General features: G+C 38.3%; 5 protein-coding genes across 5 annotated transcripts; all 5 read right to left on the bottom strand.

The window, feature by feature from the left end:
* Positions 1-3,289: 3,289 nt before the first annotated feature.
* LOC139453780 (acanthoscurrin-2-like) lies at positions 3,290-3,897 on the bottom strand. The gene is made up of 2 exons (XM_071235245.1): positions 3,561-3,897; positions 3,290-3,306 (listed from the first exon to the last, which is right to left on the bottom strand). Exons 1-2 carry the CDS (start codon positions 3,895-3,897, stop codon positions 3,290-3,292), a joined length of 354 nt encoding a protein of 117 aa, XP_071091346.1.
* A 3,631-nt stretch (positions 3,898-7,528) lies between these two features.
* On the bottom strand, positions 7,529-8,115 carry LOC139453779 (acanthoscurrin-2-like). Its single transcript, XM_071235244.1, has 2 exons — positions 7,800-8,115; positions 7,529-7,545 (listed from the first exon to the last, which is right to left on the bottom strand). Exons 1-2 carry the CDS (start codon positions 8,113-8,115, stop codon positions 7,529-7,531), a joined length of 333 nt encoding a protein of 110 aa, XP_071091345.1.
* A 3,631-nt stretch (positions 8,116-11,746) lies between these two features.
* On the bottom strand, positions 11,747-12,333 carry LOC139453778 (acanthoscurrin-2-like). Its single transcript, XM_071235243.1, has 2 exons — positions 12,018-12,333; positions 11,747-11,763 (listed from the first exon to the last, which is right to left on the bottom strand). The coding sequence occupies exons 1-2, from the start codon at positions 12,331-12,333 to the stop codon at positions 11,747-11,749; spliced, it is 333 nt and encodes a 110-aa protein (XP_071091344.1).
* Positions 12,334-15,967: 3,634 nt separating this feature from the next.
* LOC139453777 (acanthoscurrin-2-like) lies at positions 15,968-16,576 on the bottom strand. Its single transcript, XM_071235242.1, has 2 exons — positions 16,240-16,576; positions 15,968-15,984 (listed from the first exon to the last, which is right to left on the bottom strand). Exons 1-2 carry the CDS (start codon positions 16,574-16,576, stop codon positions 15,968-15,970), a joined length of 354 nt encoding a protein of 117 aa, XP_071091343.1.
* A 3,634-nt stretch (positions 16,577-20,210) lies between these two features.
* LOC139453776 (acanthoscurrin-2-like) lies at positions 20,211-20,818 on the bottom strand. The gene is made up of 2 exons (XM_071235241.1): positions 20,482-20,818; positions 20,211-20,227 (listed from the first exon to the last, which is right to left on the bottom strand). Exons 1-2 carry the CDS (start codon positions 20,816-20,818, stop codon positions 20,211-20,213), a joined length of 354 nt encoding a protein of 117 aa, XP_071091342.1.
* Between the last annotated feature and the right edge of the window lie 224 nt (positions 20,819-21,042).

Raw genomic sequence — 21,042 nt, 5'->3', positions numbered from 1 at the left:
GTTTCCCCCGTCCTTTATATATACCATTTGTGAATTATACGTGATTGATTTACCTTGGGCTGGCCACTTCCAGGTAAGTAACGCACCTCAGCTTAATGGTGTAAAGTAAGCATTCTTTTCGCATCAAAGGGCCCGAGGTTATCACCCTACGGGTACACATGCGAGCTGGTATTCATGAAACATCGATTAAGGAAGTACAAGACAACGTATATCAAGGTGGCAAACAGAGACACTCTCTCTGGAATCGTCTAACTGCATTTCAAACAGTCCTCGATACTCAACGTTTAACCTATATTATTTAGGGGCGGTCGGGTAGCTATAGCCTAGTGGTTAAAGCGTTCGCTCGTTACGCCGAAGACACGGGTTCGATTTCCGACATGGGTACAATGTGTGAAGCCCATTGCTGATGTCCCCCGCCGTAATATTGCTGGAATATTTCTAAAAGCGGCGTAAAACCATACTCACTCACTCACTTTAACCTTTATTAAGTAAATATTCGATAATGGTCTGAAAAGTGTGTATCCAGTAAATATATGATGTGGGAGCAACATACATCAGACATTATAATGCATCTGTGTGATACGACATAACAAGAGACCAGAAAACTGACGCAACACACCAGTACAGCCTCGCCACAGTACAGCAGTAGCACTGTACCACACGGGGTCAACTATGCTAACCGTTTCCGTGTAATACAGCAGCCTGCTCACAAGAAAATAGCCTCTGCTGAATATACTGCAGAAGTCCCCAGATACTACATTATTCTCCCCGAATTTTATTTATCTTACTGCACATTAACTATAAACTACAACAGCTTTATTTCCTAACTGAAAGGGACATATATTGGTTTCTTCTCACAAAGGGACTGTCACTATGAAAACTCACAACATCTTTTTATGCGTGTAGTATCTGTTAAAAGCCGAAAGTACACCAATGTCTTCTGAAAACATGATTGACATATGAACAACAGCTTGTTTTGTGGTCTTTGTTGACTTGTCTTTATATGTGTTTGTGACGGTGGAACCGATGAGGAAGGATACGCTTACTTTTTGGCAACCGCCAGGTATCATCACTATCTGGTTGGTTAGTTGGTTGGTTGGTTGTTTAACGCCGCACTCAACAATATTCCAGCTATATGACGGCGGTCTGTAAATAATCGAGTCTGGACCAGACAATCCAGTGATTAAAATCATTAGCATCGATCCACGCAATTGGGATCGATGACATGCATCAATCAAGTCCGCGAGCCTGACCACCCGATCCCGTTAGACGCCTTTTACGACAAGCATATATATCCACCTTTTACGGCAAGCATGGGTTGCTGAAGACCTATTCTACTCCACTATCTGATAGTCATTCATACGCACATGCTTGTGATCATTATAGTCGGAATCGTACAATGGCCTCTGCTGCTTCGAGCACAGCTTTCGAATGATTCTGAAAAGGGTTTTGTGGCGTTTATTTGCAACTGCGTTTCTTGAGAAAACTCTCTTATCTTCAACATATTATCTTGATAATTGTACGCTTCATTATCAAGGAATTTGTGATAATACGAGCATCACTAAATTTGATATCTCAATTTCTATAGATAACGCCTGAATATTGATATAATAATCATTCAGTGATGACCCTTTAACTACATAAATCGTCAACGCCAGAGAATATTCAGGCTCGATTATCTGCTGAAACAGATTTCATTTGGGTGTAAAAGGCAAGATTGTGCTAAAATGTATTAGGTCGTAAACATTAGAAGAAAGTATATAAATCGTCTCTACCCTTTACGTATGCCCTTGACATGATGAAGCGGTAGTGATAGTGATTATTGTGTTCTTTTAAGGTGTGTTTAGACCAAAACTCTTACCAAGAATAAAACATGCGCAAATCAGTTTGACAATGTGTAACTATATAAGGGTTGCCCAGAAAAACCGTACATCTAAAAGTAAAGACGTGTGTTTTCAGAAGAAAATGCTCTTAAAGTATAACACAAAGGTGTTTTCAAAGATAGACATGATCAAACGACTTGTTTTTACAGTCTGGTTGTTGTTATAAAGACTTATGACACGCTTTAAAGTTGGACTATTTATTCCGCTGAATTTCACTCTCTACAGTTACCAAATGCAATCTCCTTTGTATTGATAAATGATTGTCACTTTTGCTTTGTAGTCAAACAATAGGGATATATTATCTATTTGTTTGTTCATTGTAATCTTCAATCCTACCAATCCAGTTCGGAATCTTCAAATTCGCGGTCTGATTTAATCAATATGTATTTTTCAAATAGCACCTACAGGGAAGGTGGTTAGTAAACACACAACTAAATATCTATATAGATACTTCTCCTATTAATTACATAAGCAGTATGCAAAATGTTAAATTGCATCATCAAATCAAGAAGTACATGTTTGATGGAAATTACAAATAATTCGTAGGTTGATAAGCTATACCCGGACAAGCGTATTTAATAGTTACTTTTGAATTCAATCGTTTTGTTTGTGTAATTGATAAACTGTAAAGATATGTTATTGTCATGGAAATTCCAACTGTTTGCATTCCCTTCTAACCAAGCAGTAAGAATCTTGCAACATTTGTTTTGATGCTCTACATCACTATGGCTTTCGGGTTTGTTTTATTGCAGCAGCTCAGATATTACTTATACAAAGAGCCATAACAACATGTAGATTGTATTCTGAATACAACTATCGCTCATTTTCAAGGACAGCGCACACATTTGCATTTCAATACAGTGCACACTGTCTACCCCTTGATATCGTCAATGACTGCTTTGACAAAAATTGACACGCCTGCTTATTTGTTTCGCTGCATGTTTTTAAAATGCAAATTGAAATACAGACAGCCAATTCAAGATATTATGGTACTTAAATGGCTATCAAACCCTTTTCTGGCAGCCCAAATGATATATTCCGTGAAACATGAACTCGGGTAAGTGACATTTTGTGGGAGATATATCAAGCATAAAATCCCTCCTCTTATCATCATGTCCGGTTTCCTCAGGAACTTAATAGCACATTTCAGTAGTTGATATCTCAGCTAGCAGTAAAACGCAATATCATTGAAGTGTGCTTGGATATTGGTCGACAACACGTACTATGTCCACAGTTTACAATATGGAGAAACATAGATCACTCTTCCATTGTGAACATTCAATTCAGATTAAGATTTTCAAACAAATTTCAAGGCGTAAATAAATATGACAAGATTTTATTGAACCAATTCCATTGGTTTGAGAAAATACATAAATAGCCAGCATCACACTGCAGGTGATAATAACTCAATAATAGCCGATACCTGAAACAAAAAAATAGTAGAATAAAGTTGGGATGTATGGATAAGTCACAACGAAGTCTTGAAACTAGCTGCATGATAAATTATACCAAATATTAGAGAAAGCAGAGAATAGTTTTAAATATTTTTTGTAAATATCACCACCTTTGTCGCGGAAAATAGTAATACCACATAGGTAAATTATACAATTTTGCAAACGAGACTGGAGGTATATTTACGGATACGATAAACAAACGATATCATATTTTGTGAAATACCTTTTCCCAATCCAATTCCGTATCCTCCCATTCCGTAGAGACCACCATAGCCTCCAAGTCCTCCGTACAGACCTCCCATGCCGTATCCGTATTTGCCTCCGTATAGACCTCCCATGCCTCCGTATAGACCTCCCATGCCTCCGTATAGACCTCCCATGCCTCCGTACAGACCTCCATAGCCTCCAAGACCTCCAAGGCCTCCGTACAATCCACCCATTCCGTAGCCAATTCCGCCCAGTCCTCCTTTCAACCCGCCAATTCCACCATACAGACCGGTAGGCTCGGCAAAGGCGGTAACAGCCAGGCAGGCAACAAGAGCGGCGACTATCTTCATCATTTTGAGTATCTATTGAGTAACGTGAAAATCATTGTCAAGAAAGGTAAAATAGCATGTTATCGTTACTCATCTGGTAAATTCAGTTCACACCACTCATTGTGAATTATGTTATCAGTTTTAATTTCACCCGCATTCATATATTTCCCAATTTACAAGAACGTTTTATGTTACATATTCGTACTTTTATAAATTGGCTCAACATGAAGGTTAAAAACAGCCAGATGCGCAGCAGATGAATCAAAAATTAAAAGTATACATATATATCACAAGCAAAGCTTAAAATAGTACTTGCAGTTTGGTCTTTACTCGTATCTGTGTCTCAACGGAAGGTGAAGATAAGAGATGATGGAACAGTTTCCCCCGTCCTTTATATATACCATTTGTGAATTATACGTGATTGATTTACCTTGGGCTGGCCACTTCCAGATAAGTAACGCACCTCAGCTTAATGGTGTAAAGTAAGCATTCTTTTCGCATCAAAGGGCCCGAGGTTATCACCCTACGGGTACACATGCGAGCTGGTATTCATGAAACATCGATTAAGGAAGTACAAGACAACGTATATAAAGGTGGCAAACAGAGACACTCTCTCTGGAATCGTCTAACTGCATTTCAAACAGTCCTCGATACTCAACGTTTAACCTATATTATTTAGGGGCGGTCGGGTAGCCTAGTGGTTAAAGCGTTCGCTCGTTACGCCGAAGACACGGGTTCGATTTCCGACATGGGTACAATGTGTGAAGCCCATTGCTGATGTCCCCCGACGTAATATTGCTGGAATATTTCTAAAAGCGGCGTAAAACCATACTCACTCACTCACTTTAACCTTTATTAAGTAAATATTCGATAACGGTCTGAAAAGTGTGTATCCAGTAAATATAATATCTGGGAGCAACATACATCAGACATTATAATGCATCTGTGTGATACGACATAACAAGAGACCAGAAAACTGACGCAACACACCAGTACAGCCTCGCCACAGTACAGCAGTAGCACTGTACCACACGGGGTCAACTATGCTAACCGTTTCCGTGTAATACAGCAGCCTGCTCACAAGAAAATAGCCTCTGCTGAATATACTGCAGAAGTCCCCAGATACTACATTATTCTCCCCGAATTTTATTTATCTTACTGCACATTAACTATAAACTACAACAGCTTTATTTCCTAACTGAAAGGGACATATATTGGTTTCTTCTCACAAAGGGACTGTCACTATGAAAACTCACAACATCTTTTTATGCGTGTAGTATCTGTTAAAAGCCGAAAGTACACCAATGTCTTCTGAAAACATGATTGACATATGAACAACAGCTTGTTTTGTGGTCTTTGTTGACTTGTCTTTATATGTGTTTGTGACGGTGGAACCGATGAGGAAGGATACGCTTACTTTTTGGCAACCGCCAGGTATCATCACTATCTGGTTGGTTAGTTGGTTGGTTGGTTGTTTAACGCCGCACTCAACAATATTCCAGCTATATGACGGCGGTCTGTAAATAATCGAGTCTGGACCAGACAATCCAGTGATTAAAATCATTAGCATCGATCCACGCAATTGGGATCGATGACATGCATCAATCAAGTCAGCGAGCCTGACCACCCGATCCCGTTAGACGCCTTTTACGACAAGCATATATATCCACCTTTTACGGCAAGCATGGGTTGCTGAAGACCTATTCTACTCCACTATCTGATAGTCATTCATACGCACATGCTTGTGATCATTATAGTCGGAATCGTACAATGGCCTCTGCTGCTTCGAGCACAGCTTTCGAATGATTCTGAAAAGGGTTTTGTGGCGTTTATTTGCAACTGCGTTTCTTGAGAAAACTCTCTTATCTTCAACATATTATCTTGATAATTGTACGCTTCATTATCAAGGAATTTGTGATAATACGAGCATCACTAAATTTGATATCTCAATTTCTATAGATAACGCCTGAATATTGATGTAATAATCATTCAGTGATGACCCTTTAACTACATAAATCGTCAACGCCAGAGAATATTCAGGCTCGATTATCTGCTGAAACAGATTTCATTGGGTGTAAAAGGCAAGATTGTGCTAAAATGTATTAGGTCGTAAACATTAGAAGAAAGTATATAAATCGTCTCTACCTTTTACGTATGCCCTTGACATGATGAAGCAGTAGTGATAGTGATTATTGTGTTCTTTTAAGGCGTGTTTAGACCAAAACTCTTACCAAGAATAAAACACGCGCAAATCAGTTTGACAATGTGTAACTATATAAGGGTTGCCCAGAAAAACCGTACATCTAAAAGTAAAGACGTGTGTTTTCAGAAGAAAATGCTCTTAAAGTATAACACAAAGGTGTTTTCAAAGATAGACATGATCAAACGACTTGTTTTTACAGTCTGGTTGTTGTTATAAAGACTTATGACACGCTTTAAAGTTGGACTATTTATTCCGCTGAATTTCACTCTCTACAGTTACCAAATGCAATCTCCTTTGTATTGATAAATGATTGTCACTTTTGCTTTGTAGTCAAACAATAGGGATATATTATCTATTTGTTCATTGTAATCTTCAATCCTACCAATCCAGTTCGGAATCTTCAAATTCGCGGTCTGATTTAATCAATATGTATTTTTCAAATAGCACCTACAGGGAAGGTGGTTAGTAAACACACAACTAAATATCTATTTAGATACTTCTCCTATTAATTACATAAGCAGTATGCAAAATGTTAAATTGCATCATCAAATCAAGAAGTACATGTTTGATGGAAATTACAAATAATTCGTAGGTTGATAAGCTATACCCGGACAAGCGTATTTAATAGTTACTTTTGAATTCAATCGTTTTGTTTGTGTAATTGATAAACTGTAAAGATATGTTATTGTCATGGAAATTCCAACTGTTTGCATTCCCTTCTAACCAAGCAGTAAGAATCTTGCAACATTTGTTTTGATGCTCTACATCACTATGGCTTTCGGGTTTGTTTTATTGCAGCAGCTCAGATATTACTTATACAAAGAGCCATAACAACATGTAGATTGTATTCTGAATACAACTATCGCTCATTTTCAAGGACAGCGCACACATTTGCATTTCAATACAGTGCACACTGTCTACCCCTTGATATCGTCAATGACTGCTTTGACAAAAATTGACACGCCTGCTTATTTGTTTCGCTGCATATTTTTAAAATGCAAATTGAAATACAGACAGCCAATTCAAGATATTATGGTACTTAAATGGCTATCAAACCCTTTTCTGGCAGCCCAAATGATATATTCCGTGAAACATGAACTCGGGTAAGTGACATTTTGTGGGAGATATATCAAGCATAAAATCCCTCCTCTTATCATCATGTCCGGTTTCCTCAGGAACTTAATAGCACATTTCAGTAGTTGATATCTCAGCTAGCAGTAAAACGCAATATCATTGAAGTGTGCTTGGATATTGGTCGACAACACGTACTATGTCCACAGTTTACAATATGGAGAAACATAGATCACTCTTCCATTGTGAACATTCAATTCAGATTAAGATTTTCAAACAAATTTCAAGGCGTAAATAAATATGACAAGATTTTATTGAACCAATTCCATTGGTTTGAGAAAATACATAAATAGCCAGCATCACACTGCAGGTGATAATAACTCAATAATAGCCGATACCTGAAACAAAAAAATAGTAGAATAAAGTTGGGATGTATGGATAAGTCACAACGAAGTCTTGAAACTAGCTGCATGATAAATTATACCAAATATTAGAGAAAGCAGAGAATAGTTTTAAAGATGTTTTGTAAATGTCATCAGCTTTGTCGCGGAAAATAGTAATACCACATAGGTAAATTATACAATTTTGCAAACGAGACTGGAGGTATATTTACGGATACGATAAACAAACGATATCATATTTTGTGAAATACCTTTTCCCAATCCAATTCCGTATCCTCCCATTCCGTAGAGACCACCATAGCCTCCAAGTCCTCCGTACAGACCTCCCATGCCGTATCCGTATTTGCCTCCGTATAGACCTCCCATGCCTCCGTATAGACCTCCCATGCCTCCGTACAGACCTCCATAGCCTCCAAGACCTCCAAGGCCTCCGTACAATCCACCCATTCCGTAGCCAATTCCGCCCAGTCCTCCTTTCAACCCGCCAATTCCACCATACAGACCGGTAGGCTCGGCAAAGGCGGTAACAGCCAGGCAGGCAACAAGAGCGGCGACTATCTTCATCATTTTGAGTATCTATTGAGTAACGTGAAAATCATTGTCAAGAAAGGTAAAATAGCATGTTATCGTTACTCATCTGGTAAATTCAGTTCACACCACTCATTGTGAATTATGTTATCAGTTTTAATTTCACCCGCATTCATATATTTCCCAATTTACAAGAACGCTTTATGTTACATATTCGTACTTTTATAAATTGGCTCAACATGAAGGTTAAAAGCAGCCAGATGCGCAGCAGATGAATCAAAAATTAAAAGTATACATATATATCACAAGCAAAGCTTAAAATAGTACTTGCAGTTTGGTCTTTACTCGTATCTGTGTCTCAACGGAAGGTGAAGATAAGAGATGATGGAACAGTTTCCCCCGTCCTTTATATATACCATTTGTGAATTATACGTGATTGATTTACCTTGGGCTGGCCACTTCCAGGTAAGTAACGCACCTCAGCTTAATGGTGTAAAGTAAGCATTCTTTTCGCATCAAAGGGCCCGAGGTTATCACCCTACGGGTACACATGCGAGCTGGTATTCATGAAACATCGATTAAGGAAGTACAAGACAACGTATATAAAGGTGGCAAACAGAGACACTCTCTCTGGAATCGTCTAACTGCATTTCAAACAGTCCTCGATACTCAACGTTTAACCTATATCATTTAGGGGCGGTCGGGTAGCCTAGTGGTTAAAGCGTTCGCTCGTTACGCCGAAGACACGGGTTCGATTTCCGACATGGGTACAATGTGTGAAGCCCATTGCTGATGTCCCCCGACGTAATATTGCTGGAATATTGCTAAAAGCGGCGTAAAACCATACTCACTCACTCACTTTAACCTTTATTAAGTAAATATTCGATAACGGTCTGAAAAGTGTGTATCCAGTAAATATATGATGTGGGAGCAACATACATCAGACATTATAATGCATCTGTGTGATACGACATAACAAGAGACCAGAAAACTGACGCAACACACCAGTACAGCCTCGCCACAGTACAGCAGTAGCACTGTACCACACGGGGTCAACTATGCTAACCGTTTCCGTGTAATACAGCAGCCTGCTCACAAGAAAATAGCCTCTGCTGAATATACTGCAGAAGTCCCCAGATACTACATTATTCTCCCCGAATTTTATTTATCTTACTGCACATTAACTATAAACTACAACAGCTTTATTTCCTAACTGAAAGGGACATATATTGGTTTCTTCTCACAAAGGGACTGTCACTATGAAAACTCACAACATCTTTTTATGCGTGTAGTATCTGTTAAAAGCCGAAAGTACACCAATGTCTTCTGAAAACATGATTGACATATGAACAACAGCTTGTTTTGTGGTCTTTGTTGACTTGTCTTTATATGTGTTTGTGACGGTGGAACCGATGAGGAAGGATACGCTTACTTTTTGGCAACCGCCAGGTATCATCACTATCTGGTTGGTTAGTTGGTTGGTTGGTTGTTTAACGCCGCACTCAACAATATTCCAGCTATATGACGGCGGTCTGTAAATAATCGAGTCTGGACCAGACAATCCAGTGATTAAAATCATTAGCATCGATCCACGCAATTGGGATCGATGACATGCATCAATCAAGTCAGCGAGCCTGACCACCCGATCCCGTTAGACGCCTTTTACGACAAGCATATATATCCACCTTTTACGGCAAGCATGGGTTGCTGAAGACCTATTCTACTCCACTATCTGATAGTCATTCATACGCACATGCTTGTGATCATTATAGTCGGAATCGTACAATGGCCTCTGCTGCTTCGAGCACAGCTTTCGAATGATTCTGAAAAGGGTTTTGTGGCGTTTATTTGCAACTGCGTTTCTTGAGAAAACTCTCTTATCTTCAACATATTATCTTGATAATTGTACACTTCATTATCAAGGAATTTGTGATAATACGAGCATCACTAAATTTGATATCTCAATTTCTATAGATAACGCCTGAATATTGATGTAATAATCATTCAGTGATGACCCTTTAACTACATAAATCGTCAACGCCAGAGAATATTCAGGCTCGATTATCTGCTGAAACAGATTTCATTGGGTGTAAAAGGCAAGATTGTGCTAAAATGTATTAGGTCGTAAACATTAGAAGAAAGTATATAAATCGTCTCTACCTTTTACGTATGCCCTTGACATGATGAAGCAGTAGTGATAGTGATTATTGTGTTCTTTTAAGGCGTGTTTAGACCAAAACTCTTACCAAGAATAAAACACGCGCAAATCAGTTTGACAATGTGTAACTATATAAGGGTTGCCCAGAAAAACCGTACATCTAAAAGTAAAGACGTGTGTTTTCAGAAGAAAATGCTCTTAAAGTATAACACAAAGGTGTTTTCAAAGATAGACATGATCAAACGACTTGTTTTTACAGTCTGGTTGTTGTTATAAAGACTTATGACACGCTTTAAAGTTGGACTATTTATTCCGCTGAATTTCACTCTCTACAGTTACCAAATGCAATCTCCTTTGTATTGATAAATGATTGTCACTTTTGCTTTGTAGTCAAACAATAGGGATATATTAGCTATTTGTTCATTGTAATCTTCAATCCTACCAATCCAGTTCGGAATCTTCAAATTCGCGGTCTGATTTAATCAATATGTATTTTTCAAATAGCACCTACAGGGAAGGTGGTTAGTAAACACACAACTAAATATCTATTTAGATACTTCTCCTATTAATTACATAAGCAGTATGCAAAATGTTAAATTGCATCATCAAATCAAGAAGTACATGTTTGATGGAAATTACAAATAATTTTTAGGTTGATAAGCTATACCCGGACAAGCGTATTTAATAGTTACTTTTGAATTCAATCGTTTTGTTTGTGTAATTGATAAACTGTAAAGATATGTTATTGTCATGGAAATTCCAACTGTTTGCATTCCCTTCTAACCAAGCAGTAAGAATCTTGCAACATTTGTTTTGATGCTCTACATCACTATGGCTTTCGGGTTTGTTTTATTGCAGCAGCTCAGATATTACTTATACAAAGAGCCATAACAACATGTAGATTGTATTCTGAATACAACTATCGCTCATTTTCAAGGACAGCGCACACATTTGCATTTCAATACAGTGCACACTGTCTACCCCTTGATATCGTCAATGACTGCTTTGACAAAAATTGACACGCCTGCTTATTTGTTTCGCTGCATATTTTTAAAATGCAAATTGAAATACAGACAGCCAATTCAAGATATTATGGTACTTAAATGGCTATCAAACCCTTTTCTGGCAGCCCAAATGATATATTCCGTGAAACATGAACTCGGGTAAGTGACATTTTGTGGGAGATATATCAAGCATAAAATCCCTCCTCTTATCATCATGTCCGGTTTCCTCAGGAACTTAATAGCACATTTCAGTAGTTGATATCTCAGCTAGCAGTAAAACGCAATATCATTGAAGTGTGCTTGGATATTGGTCGACAACACGTACTATGTCCACAGTTTACAATATGGAGAAACATAGATCACTCTTCCATTGTGAACATTCAATTCAGATTAAGATTTTCAAACAAATTTCAAGGCGTAAATAAATATGACAAGATTTTATTGAACCAATTCCATTGGTTTGAGAAAATACATAAATAGCCAGCATCACACTGCAGGTGATAATAACTCAATAATAGCCGATACCTGAAACAAAAAAATAGTAGAATAAAGTTGGGATGTATGGATAAGTCACAACGAAGTCTTGAAACTAGCTGCATGATAAATTATACCAAATATTAGAGAAAGCAGAGAATAGTTTTAAAGATGTTTTGTAAATGTCATCAGCTTTGTCGCGGAAAATAGTAATACCACATAGGTAAATTATACAATTTTGCAAACGAGACTGGAGGTATATTTACGGATACGATAAACAAACGATATCATATTTTGTGAAATACCTTTTCCCAATCCAATTCCGTATCCTCCCATTCCGTAGAGACCACCATAGCCTCCAAGTCCTCCGTACAGACCTCCCATGCCGTATCCGTATTTGCCTCCGTATAGACCTCCCATGCCTCCGTATAGACCTCCCATGCCTCCGTACAGACCTCCATAGCCTCCAAGACCTCCAAGGCCTCCGTACAATCCACCCATTCCGTAGCCAATTCCGCCCAGTCCTCCTTTCAACCCGCCAATTCCACCATACAGACCGGTAGGCTCGGCAAAGGCGGTAACAGCCAGGCAGGCAACAAGAGCGGCGACTATCTTCATCATTTTGAGTATCTATTGAGTAACGTGAAAATCATTGTCAAGAAAGGTAAAATAGCATGTTATCGTTACTCATCTGGTAAATTCAGTTCACACCACTCATTGTGAATTATGTTATCAGTTTTAATTTCACCCGCATTCATATATTTCCCAATTTACAAGAACGTTTTATGTTACATATTCGTACTTTTATAAATTGGCTCAACATGAAGGTTAAAAACAGCCAGATGCGCAGCAGATGAATCAAAAATTAAAAGTATACATATATATCACAAGCAAAGCTTAAAATAGTACTTGCAGTTTGGTCTTTACTCGTATCTGTGTCTCAACGGAAGGTGAAGATAAGAGATGATGGAACAGTTTCCCCCGTCCTTTATATATACCATTTGTGAATTATACGTGATTGATTTACCTTGGGCTGGCCACTTCCAGGTAAGTAACGCACCTCAGCTTAATGGTGTAAAGTAAGCATTCTTTTCGCATCAAAGGGCCCGAGGTTATCACCCTACGGGTACACATGCGAGCTGGTATTCATGAACATCGATTAAGGAAGTACAAGACAACGTATATAAAGGTGGCAAACAGAGACACTCTCTCTGGAATCGTCTAACTGCATTTCAAACAGTCCTCGATACTCAACGTTTAACCTATATCATTTAGGGGCGGTCGGGTAGCCTAGTGGTTAAAGCGTTCGCTCGTTACGCCGAAGACACGGGTTCGATTTCCGACATGGGTACAATGTGTGAAGCCCATTGCTGATGTCCCCCGACGTAATATTGCTGGAATATTGCTAAAAGCGGCGTAAAACCATACTCACTCACTCACTTTAACCTTTATTAAGTAAATATTCGATAACGGTCTGAAAAGTGTGTATCCAGTAAATATATGATGTGGGAGCAACATACATCAGACATTATAATGCATCTGTGTGATACGACATAACAAGAGACCAGAAAACTGACGCAACACACCAGTACAGCCTCGCCACAGTACAGCAGTAGCACTGTACCACACGGGGTCAACTATGCTAACCGTTTCCGTGTAATACAGCAGCCTGCTCACAAGAAAATAGCCTCTGCTGAATATACTGCAGAAGTCCCCAGATACTACATTATTCTCCCCGAATTTTATTTATCTTACTGCACATTAACTATAAACTACAACAGCTTTATTTCCTAACTGAAAGGGACATATATTGGTTTCTTCTCACAAAGGGACTGTCACTATGAAAACTCACAACATCTTTTTATGCGTGTAGTATCTGTTAAAAGCCGAAAGTACACCAATGTCTTCTGAAAACATGATTGACATATGAACAACAGCTTGTTTTGTGGTCTTTGTTGACTTGTCTTTATATGTGTTTGTGACGGTGGAACCGATGAGGAAGGATACGCTTACTTTTTGGCAACCGCCAGGTATCATCACTATCTGGTTGGTTAGTTGGTTGGTTGGTTGTTTAACGCCGCACTCAACAATATTCCAGCTATATGACGGCGGTCTGTAAATAATCGAGTCTGGACCAGACAACCCAGTGATTAAAATCATTAGCATCGATCCACGCAATTGGGATCGATGACATGCATCAATCAAGTCAGCGAGCCTGACCACCCGATCCCGTTAGACGCCTTTTACGACAAGCATATATATCCACCTTTTACGGCAAGCATGGGTTGCTGAAGACCTATTCTACTCCACTATCTGATAGTCATTCATACGCACATGCTTGTGATCATTATAGTCGGAATCGTACAATGGCCTCTGCTGCTTCGAGCACAGCTTTCGAATGATTCTGAAAAGGGTTTTGTGGCGTTTATTTGCAACTGCGTTTCTTGAGAAAACTCTCTTATCTTCAACATATTATCTTGATAATTGTACACTTCATTATCAAGGAATTTGTGATAATACGAGCATCACTAAAATTGATATCTCAATTTCTATAGATAACGCCTGAATATTGATATAATAATCATTCAGTGATGACCCTTTAACTACATAAATCGTCAACGCCAGAGAATATTCAGGCTCGAGTATCTGCTGAAACAGATTTCATTGGGTGTAAAAGGCAAGATTGTGCTAAAATGTATTAGGTCGTAAACATTAGAAGAAAGTATATAAATCGTCTCTACCATTTACGTATGCCCTTGACATGATGAAGCAGTAGTGATAGTGATTATTGTGTTCTTTTAAGGCGTGTTTAGACCAAAACTCTTACCAAGAATAAAACATGCGCAAATCAGTTTGACAATGTGTAACTATATAAGGGTTGCCCAGAAAAACCGTACATCTAAAAGTAAAGACGTGTGTTTTCAGAAGAAAATGCTCTTAAAGTATAACACAAAGGTGTTTTCAAAGATAGACATGATCAAACGACTTGTTTTTACAGTCTGGTTGTTGTTATAAAGACTTATGACACGCTTTAAAGTTGGACTATTTATTCCGCTGAATTTCACTCTCTACAGTTACCAAATGCAATCTCCTTTGTATTGATAAATGATTGTCACTTTTGCTTTGTAGTCAAACAATAGGGATATATTAGCTATTTGTTTGTTCATTGTAATCTTCAATCCTACCAATCCAGTTCGGAATCTTCAAATTCGCGGTCTGATTTAATCAATATGTATTTTTCAAATAGCACCTACAGGGAAGGTGGTTAGTAAACACACAACTAAATATCTATATAGATACTTCTCCTATTAATTACATAAGCAGTATGCAAAATGTTAAATTGCATCATCAAATGAAGAAGTACATGTTTGATGGAAATTACAAATAATTCGTAGGTTGATAAGCTATACCCGGACAAGCGTATTTAATAGTTACTTTTGAATTCAATCGTTTTGTTTGTGTAATTGATAAACTGTAAAGATATGTTATTGTCATGGAAATTCCAACTGTTTGCATTCCCTTCTAACCAAGCAGTAAGAATCTTGCAACATTTGTTTTGATGCTCTACATCACTATGGCTTTCGGGTTTGTTTTATTGCAGCAGCTCAGATATTACTTATACAAAGAGCCATAACAACATGTAGATTGTATTCTGAATACAACTATCGCTCATTTTCAAGGACAGCGCACACATTTGCATTTCAATACAGTGCACACTGTCTACCCCTTGATATCGTCAATGACTGCTTTGACAAAAATTGACACGCCTGCTTATTTGTTTCGCTGCATATTTTTAAAATGCAAATTGAAATACAGACAGCCAATTCAAGATATTATGGTACTTAAATGGCTATCAAACCCTTTTCTGGCAGCCCAAATGATATATTCCGTGAAACATGAACTCGGGTAAGTGACATTTTGTGGGAGATATATCAAGCATAAAATCCCTCCTCTTATCATCATGTCCGGTTTCCTCAGGAACTTAATAGCACATTTCAGTAGTTGATATCTCAGCTAGCAGTAAAACGCAATATCATTGAAGTGTGCTTGGATATTGGTCGACAACACGTACTATGTCCACAGTTTACAATATGGAGAAACATAGATCACTCTTCCATTGTGAACATTCAATTCAGATTAAGATTTTCAAACAAATTTCAAGGCGTAAATAAATATGACAAGATTTTATTGAACCAATTCCATTGGTTTGAGAAAATACATAAATAGCCAGCATCACACTGCAGGTGATAATAACTCAATAATAGCCGATACCTGAAACAAAAAAAATAGTAGAATAAAGTTGGGATGTATGGATAAGTCACAACGAAGTCTTGAAACTAGCTGCATGATAAATTATACCAAATATTAGAGAAAGCAGAGAATAGTTTTAAAGATGTTTTGTAAATGTCATCAGCTTTGTCGCGGAAAATAGTAATACCACATAGGTAAATTATACAATTTTGCAAACGAGACTGGAGGTATATTTACGGATACGATAAACAAACGATATCATATTTTGTGAAATACCTTTTCCCAATCCAATTCCGTATCCTCCCATTCCGTAGAGACCACCATAGCCTCCAAGTCCTCCGTACAGACCTCCCATGCCGTATCCGTATTTGCCTCCGTATAGACCTCCCATGCCTCCGTATAGACCTCCCATGCCTCCGTATAGACCTCCCATGCCTCCGTACAGACCTCCATAGCCTCCAAGACCTCCAAGGCCTCCGTACAATCCACCCATTCCGTAGCCAATTCCGCCCAGTCCTCCTTTCAACCCGCCAATTCCACCATACAGACCGGTAGGCTCGGCAAAGGCGGTAACAGCCAGGCAGGCAACAAGAGCGGCGACTATCTTCATCATTTTGAGTATCTATTGAGTAACGTGAAAATCATTGTCAAGAAAGGTAAAATAGCATGTTATCGTTACTCATCTGGTAAATTCAGTTCACACCACTCATTGTGAATTATGTTATCAGTTTTAATTTCACCCGCATTCATATATTTCCCAATTTACAAGAACGTTTTATGTTACATATTCGTACTTTTATAAATTGGCTCAACATGAAGGTTAAAAGCAGCCAGATGCGCAGCAGATGAATCAAAAATTAAAAGTATACATATATATCACAAGCAAAGCTTAAAATAGTACTTGCAGTTTGGTCTTTACTCGTATCTGTGTCTCAACGGAAGGTGAAGATAAGAGATGATGGAACAGTTTCCCCCGTCCTTTATATATACCATTTGTGAATTATACGTGATTGATTTACCTTGGGCTGGCCACTTCCAGGTAAGTAACGCACCTCAGCTTAATGGTGTAAAGTAAGCATTCTTTTCGCATCAAAGGGCCCGAGGTTATCACCCTACGGGTACACATGCGAGCTGGTATTCATGAACATCGATTAAGGAAGTACAAGACAACGTATATAAAGGTGACAAACAGAGACACTCTCTCTGGAATCGTCTAACTGCATTTCAAACAGTCCTCGATACTCAACGTTTAACCTATATCATTTAGGGGCGGTCGGGTAGCCTAGTGGTTAAAGCGTTCGCTCGTTACGCCGAAGACACGGGTTCGATTTCCGACATGGGTACAATGTGTGAAGCCCATTGCTGATGTCCCCCGACGTAATATTGCTGGAATATTGCTAAAAGCGGCGTAAAACCATACTCACTCACTCACTTTAACCTTTATTAAGTAAATATTCGATAACGGTCTGAAAAGTGTGTATCCAGTAAATATATGATGTGGGAGCAACATACATCAGACATTATAATGCATCTGTGTGATACGACATAACAAGAGACCAGAAAACTGACGCAACACACCAGTACAGCCTCGCCACAGTACAGCAGTAGCACTGTACCACACGGGGTCAACTATGCTAACCGTTTCCGTGTAATACAGCAGCCTGCTCACAAGAAAATAGCCTCTGCTGAATATACTGCAGAAGTCCCCAGATACTACATTATTCTCCCCGAATTTTATTTATCTTACTGCACATTAACTATAAACTACAACAGCTTTATTTCCTAACTGAAAGGGACATATATTGGTTTCTTCTCACAAAGGGACTGTCACTATGAAAACTCACAACATCTTTTTATGCGTGTAGTATCTGTTAAAAGCCGAAAGTACACCAATGTCTTCTGAAAACATGATTGACATATGAACAACAGCTTGTTTTGTGGTCTTTGTTGACTTGTCTTTATATGTGTTTGTGACGGTGGAACCGATGAGGAAGGATACGCTTACTTTTTGGCAACCGCCAGGTATCATCACTATCTGGTTGGTTAGTTGGTTGGTTGGTTGTTTAACGCCGCACTCAACAATATTCCAGCTATATGACGGCGGTCTGTAAATAATCGAGTCTGGACCAGACAATCCAGTGATTAAAATCATTAGCATCGATCCACGCAATTGGGATCGATGACATGCATCAATCAAGTCAGCGAGCCTGACCACCCGATCCCGTTAGACGCCTTTTACGACAAGCATATATATCCACCTTTTACGGCAAGCATGGGTTGCTGAAGACCTATTCTACTCCACTATCTGATAGTCATTCATACGCACATGCTTGTGATCATTATAGTCGGAATCGTACAATGGCCTCTGCTGCTTCGAGCACAGCTTTCGAATGATTCTGAAAAGGGTTTTGTGGCGTTTATTTGCAACTGCGTTTCTTGAGAAAACTCTCTTATCTTCAACATATTATCTTGATAATTGTACGCTTCATTATCAAGGAATTTGTGATAATACGAGCATCACTAAATTTGATATCTCAATTTCTATAGATAACGCCTGAATATTGATATAATAATCATTCAGTGATGACCCTTTAACTACATAAATCGTCAACGCCAGAGAATATTCAGGCTCGATTATCTGCTGAAACAGATTTCATTGGGTGTAAAAGGCAAGATTGTGCTAAAATGTATTAGGTCGTAAACATTAGAAGAAAGTATATAAATCGTCTCTACCATTTACGTATGCCCTTGACATGATGAAGCAGTAGTGATAGTGATTATTGTGTTCTTTTAAGGCGTGTTTAGACCAAAACTCTTACCAAGAATAAAACATGCGCAAATCAGTTTGACAATGTGTAACTATATAAGGGTTGCCCAGAAAAACCGTACATCTAAAAGTAAAGACGTGTGTTTTCAGAAGAAAATGCTCTTAAAGTATAACACAAAGGTGTTTTCAAAGATAGACATGATCAAACGACTTGTTTTTACAGTCTGGTTGTTGTTATAAAGACTTATGACACGCTTTAAAGTTGGACTATTTATTCCGCTGAATTTCACTCTCTACAGTTACCAAATGCAATCTCCTTTGTATTGATAAATGATTGTCACTTTTGCTTTGTAGTCAAACAATAGGGATATATTAGCTATTTGTTTGTTCATTGTAATCTTCAATCCTACCAATCCAGTTCGGAATCTTCAAATTCGCGGTCTGATTTAATCAATATGTATTTTTCAAATAGCACCTACAGGGAAGGTGGTTAGTAAACACACAACTAAATATCTATATAGATACTTCTCCTATTAATTACATAAGCAGTATGCAAAATGTTAAATTGCATCATCAAATGAAGAAGTACATGTTTGATGGAAATTACAAATAATTCGTAGGTTGATAAGCTATACCCGGACAAGCGTATTTAATAGTTACTTTTGAATTCAATCGTTTTGTTTGTGTAATTGATAAACTGTAAAGATATGTTATTGTCATGGAAATTCCAACTGTTTGCATTCCCTTCTAACCAAGCAGTAAGAATCTTGCAACATTTGTTTTGATGCTCTACATCACTATGGCTTTCGGGTTTGTTTTATTGCAGCAGCTCAGATATTACTTATACAAAGAGCCATAACAACATGTAGATTGTATTCTGAATACAACTATCGCTCATTTTCAAGGACAGCGCACACATTTGCATTTCAATACAGTGCACACTGTCTACCCCTTGATATCGTCAATGACTGCTTTGACAAAAATTGACACGCCTGCTTATTTGTTTCGCTGCATATTTTTAAAATGCAAATTGAAATACAGACAGCCAATTCAAGATATTATGGTACTTAAATGGCTATCAAACCCTTTTCTGGCAGCCCAAATGATATATTCCGTGAAACATGAACTCGGGTAAGTGACATTTTGTGGGAGATATATCAAGCATAAAATCCCTCCTCTTATCATCATGTCCGGTTTCCTCAGGAACTTAATAGCACATTTCAGTAGTTGATATCTCAGCTAGCAGTAAAACGCAATATCATTGAAGTGTGCTTGGATATTGGTCGACAACACGTACTATGTCCACAGTTTACAATATGGAGAAACATAGATCACTCTTCCATTGTGAACATTCAATTCAGATTAAGATTTTCAAACAAATTTCAAGGCGTAAATAAATATGACAAGATTTTATTGAACCAATTCCATTGGTTTGAGAAAATACATAAATAGCCAGCATCACACTGCAGGTGATAATAACTCAATAATAGCCGATACCTGAAACAAAAAAATAGTAGAATAAAGTTGGGATGTATGGATAAGTCACAACGAAGTCTTGAAACTAGCTGCATGATAAATTATACCAAATATTAGAGAAAGCAGAGAATAGTTTTAAAGATGTTTTGTAAATGTCATCAGCTTTGTCGCGGAAAATAGTAATACCACATAGGTAAATTATACAATTTTGCAAACGAGACTGGAGGTATATTTACGGATACGATAAACAAACGATATCATATTTTGTGAAATACCTTTTCCCAATCCAATTCCGTATCCTCCCATTCCGTAGAGACCACCATAGCCTCCAAGTCCTCCGTACAGACCTCCCATGCCGTATCCGTATTTGCCTCCGTATAGACCTCCCATGCCTCCGTATAGACCTCCCATGCCTCCGTATAGACCTCCCATGCCTCCGTACAGACCTCCATAGCCTCCAAGACCTCCAAGGCCTCCGTACAATCCACCCATTCCGTAGCCAATTCCGCCCAGTCCTCCTTTCAACCCGCCAATTCCACCATACAGACCGGTAGGCTCGGCAAAGGCGGTAACAGCCAGGCAGGCAACAAGAGCGGCGACTATCTTCATCATTTTGAGTATCTATTGAGTAACGTGAAAATCATTGTCAAGAAAGGTAAAATAGCATGTTATCGTTACTCATCTGGTAAATTCAGTTCACACCACTCATTGTGAATTATGTTATCAGTTTTAATTTCACCCGCATTCATATATTTCCCAATTTACAAGAACGTTTTATGTTACATATTCGTACTTTTATAAATTGGCTCAACATGAAGGTTAAAAACAGCCAGATG

The sequence above is a fragment of the Haliotis cracherodii genome, unplaced genomic scaffold (assembly GCF_022045235.1).
Source record: "Haliotis cracherodii isolate W230 unplaced genomic scaffold, xgHalCrac1.p SCAF_10, whole genome shotgun sequence".
Lineage (NCBI taxonomy): Eukaryota > Metazoa > Mollusca > Gastropoda > Lepetellida > Haliotidae > Haliotis > Haliotis cracherodii.
Note: the sequence above shows the minus strand (reverse complement) of the source record. Positions and strands in the feature narration are given on the sequence as shown.

Excerpts from the sequence above, each read along its gene's own strand:
- LOC139453780 (XM_071235245.1), bottom strand. The coding sequence starts at position 3,897 with ATGATGAAGATAGTCGCCGCTCTTGTTGCCTGCCTGGCTGTTACCGCC.
- LOC139453779 (XM_071235244.1), bottom strand. The coding sequence starts at position 8,115 with ATGATGAAGATAGTCGCCGCTCTTGTTGCCTGCCTGGCTGTTACCGCC.
- LOC139453777 (XM_071235242.1), bottom strand. The coding sequence starts at position 16,576 with ATGATGAAGATAGTCGCCGCTCTTGTTGCCTGCCTGGCTGTTACCGCC.
- LOC139453778 (XM_071235243.1), bottom strand. The coding sequence starts at position 12,333 with ATGATGAAGATAGTCGCCGCTCTTGTTGCCTGCCTGGCTGTTACCGCC.
- LOC139453776 (XM_071235241.1), bottom strand. The coding sequence starts at position 20,818 with ATGATGAAGATAGTCGCCGCTCTTGTTGCCTGCCTGGCTGTTACCGCC.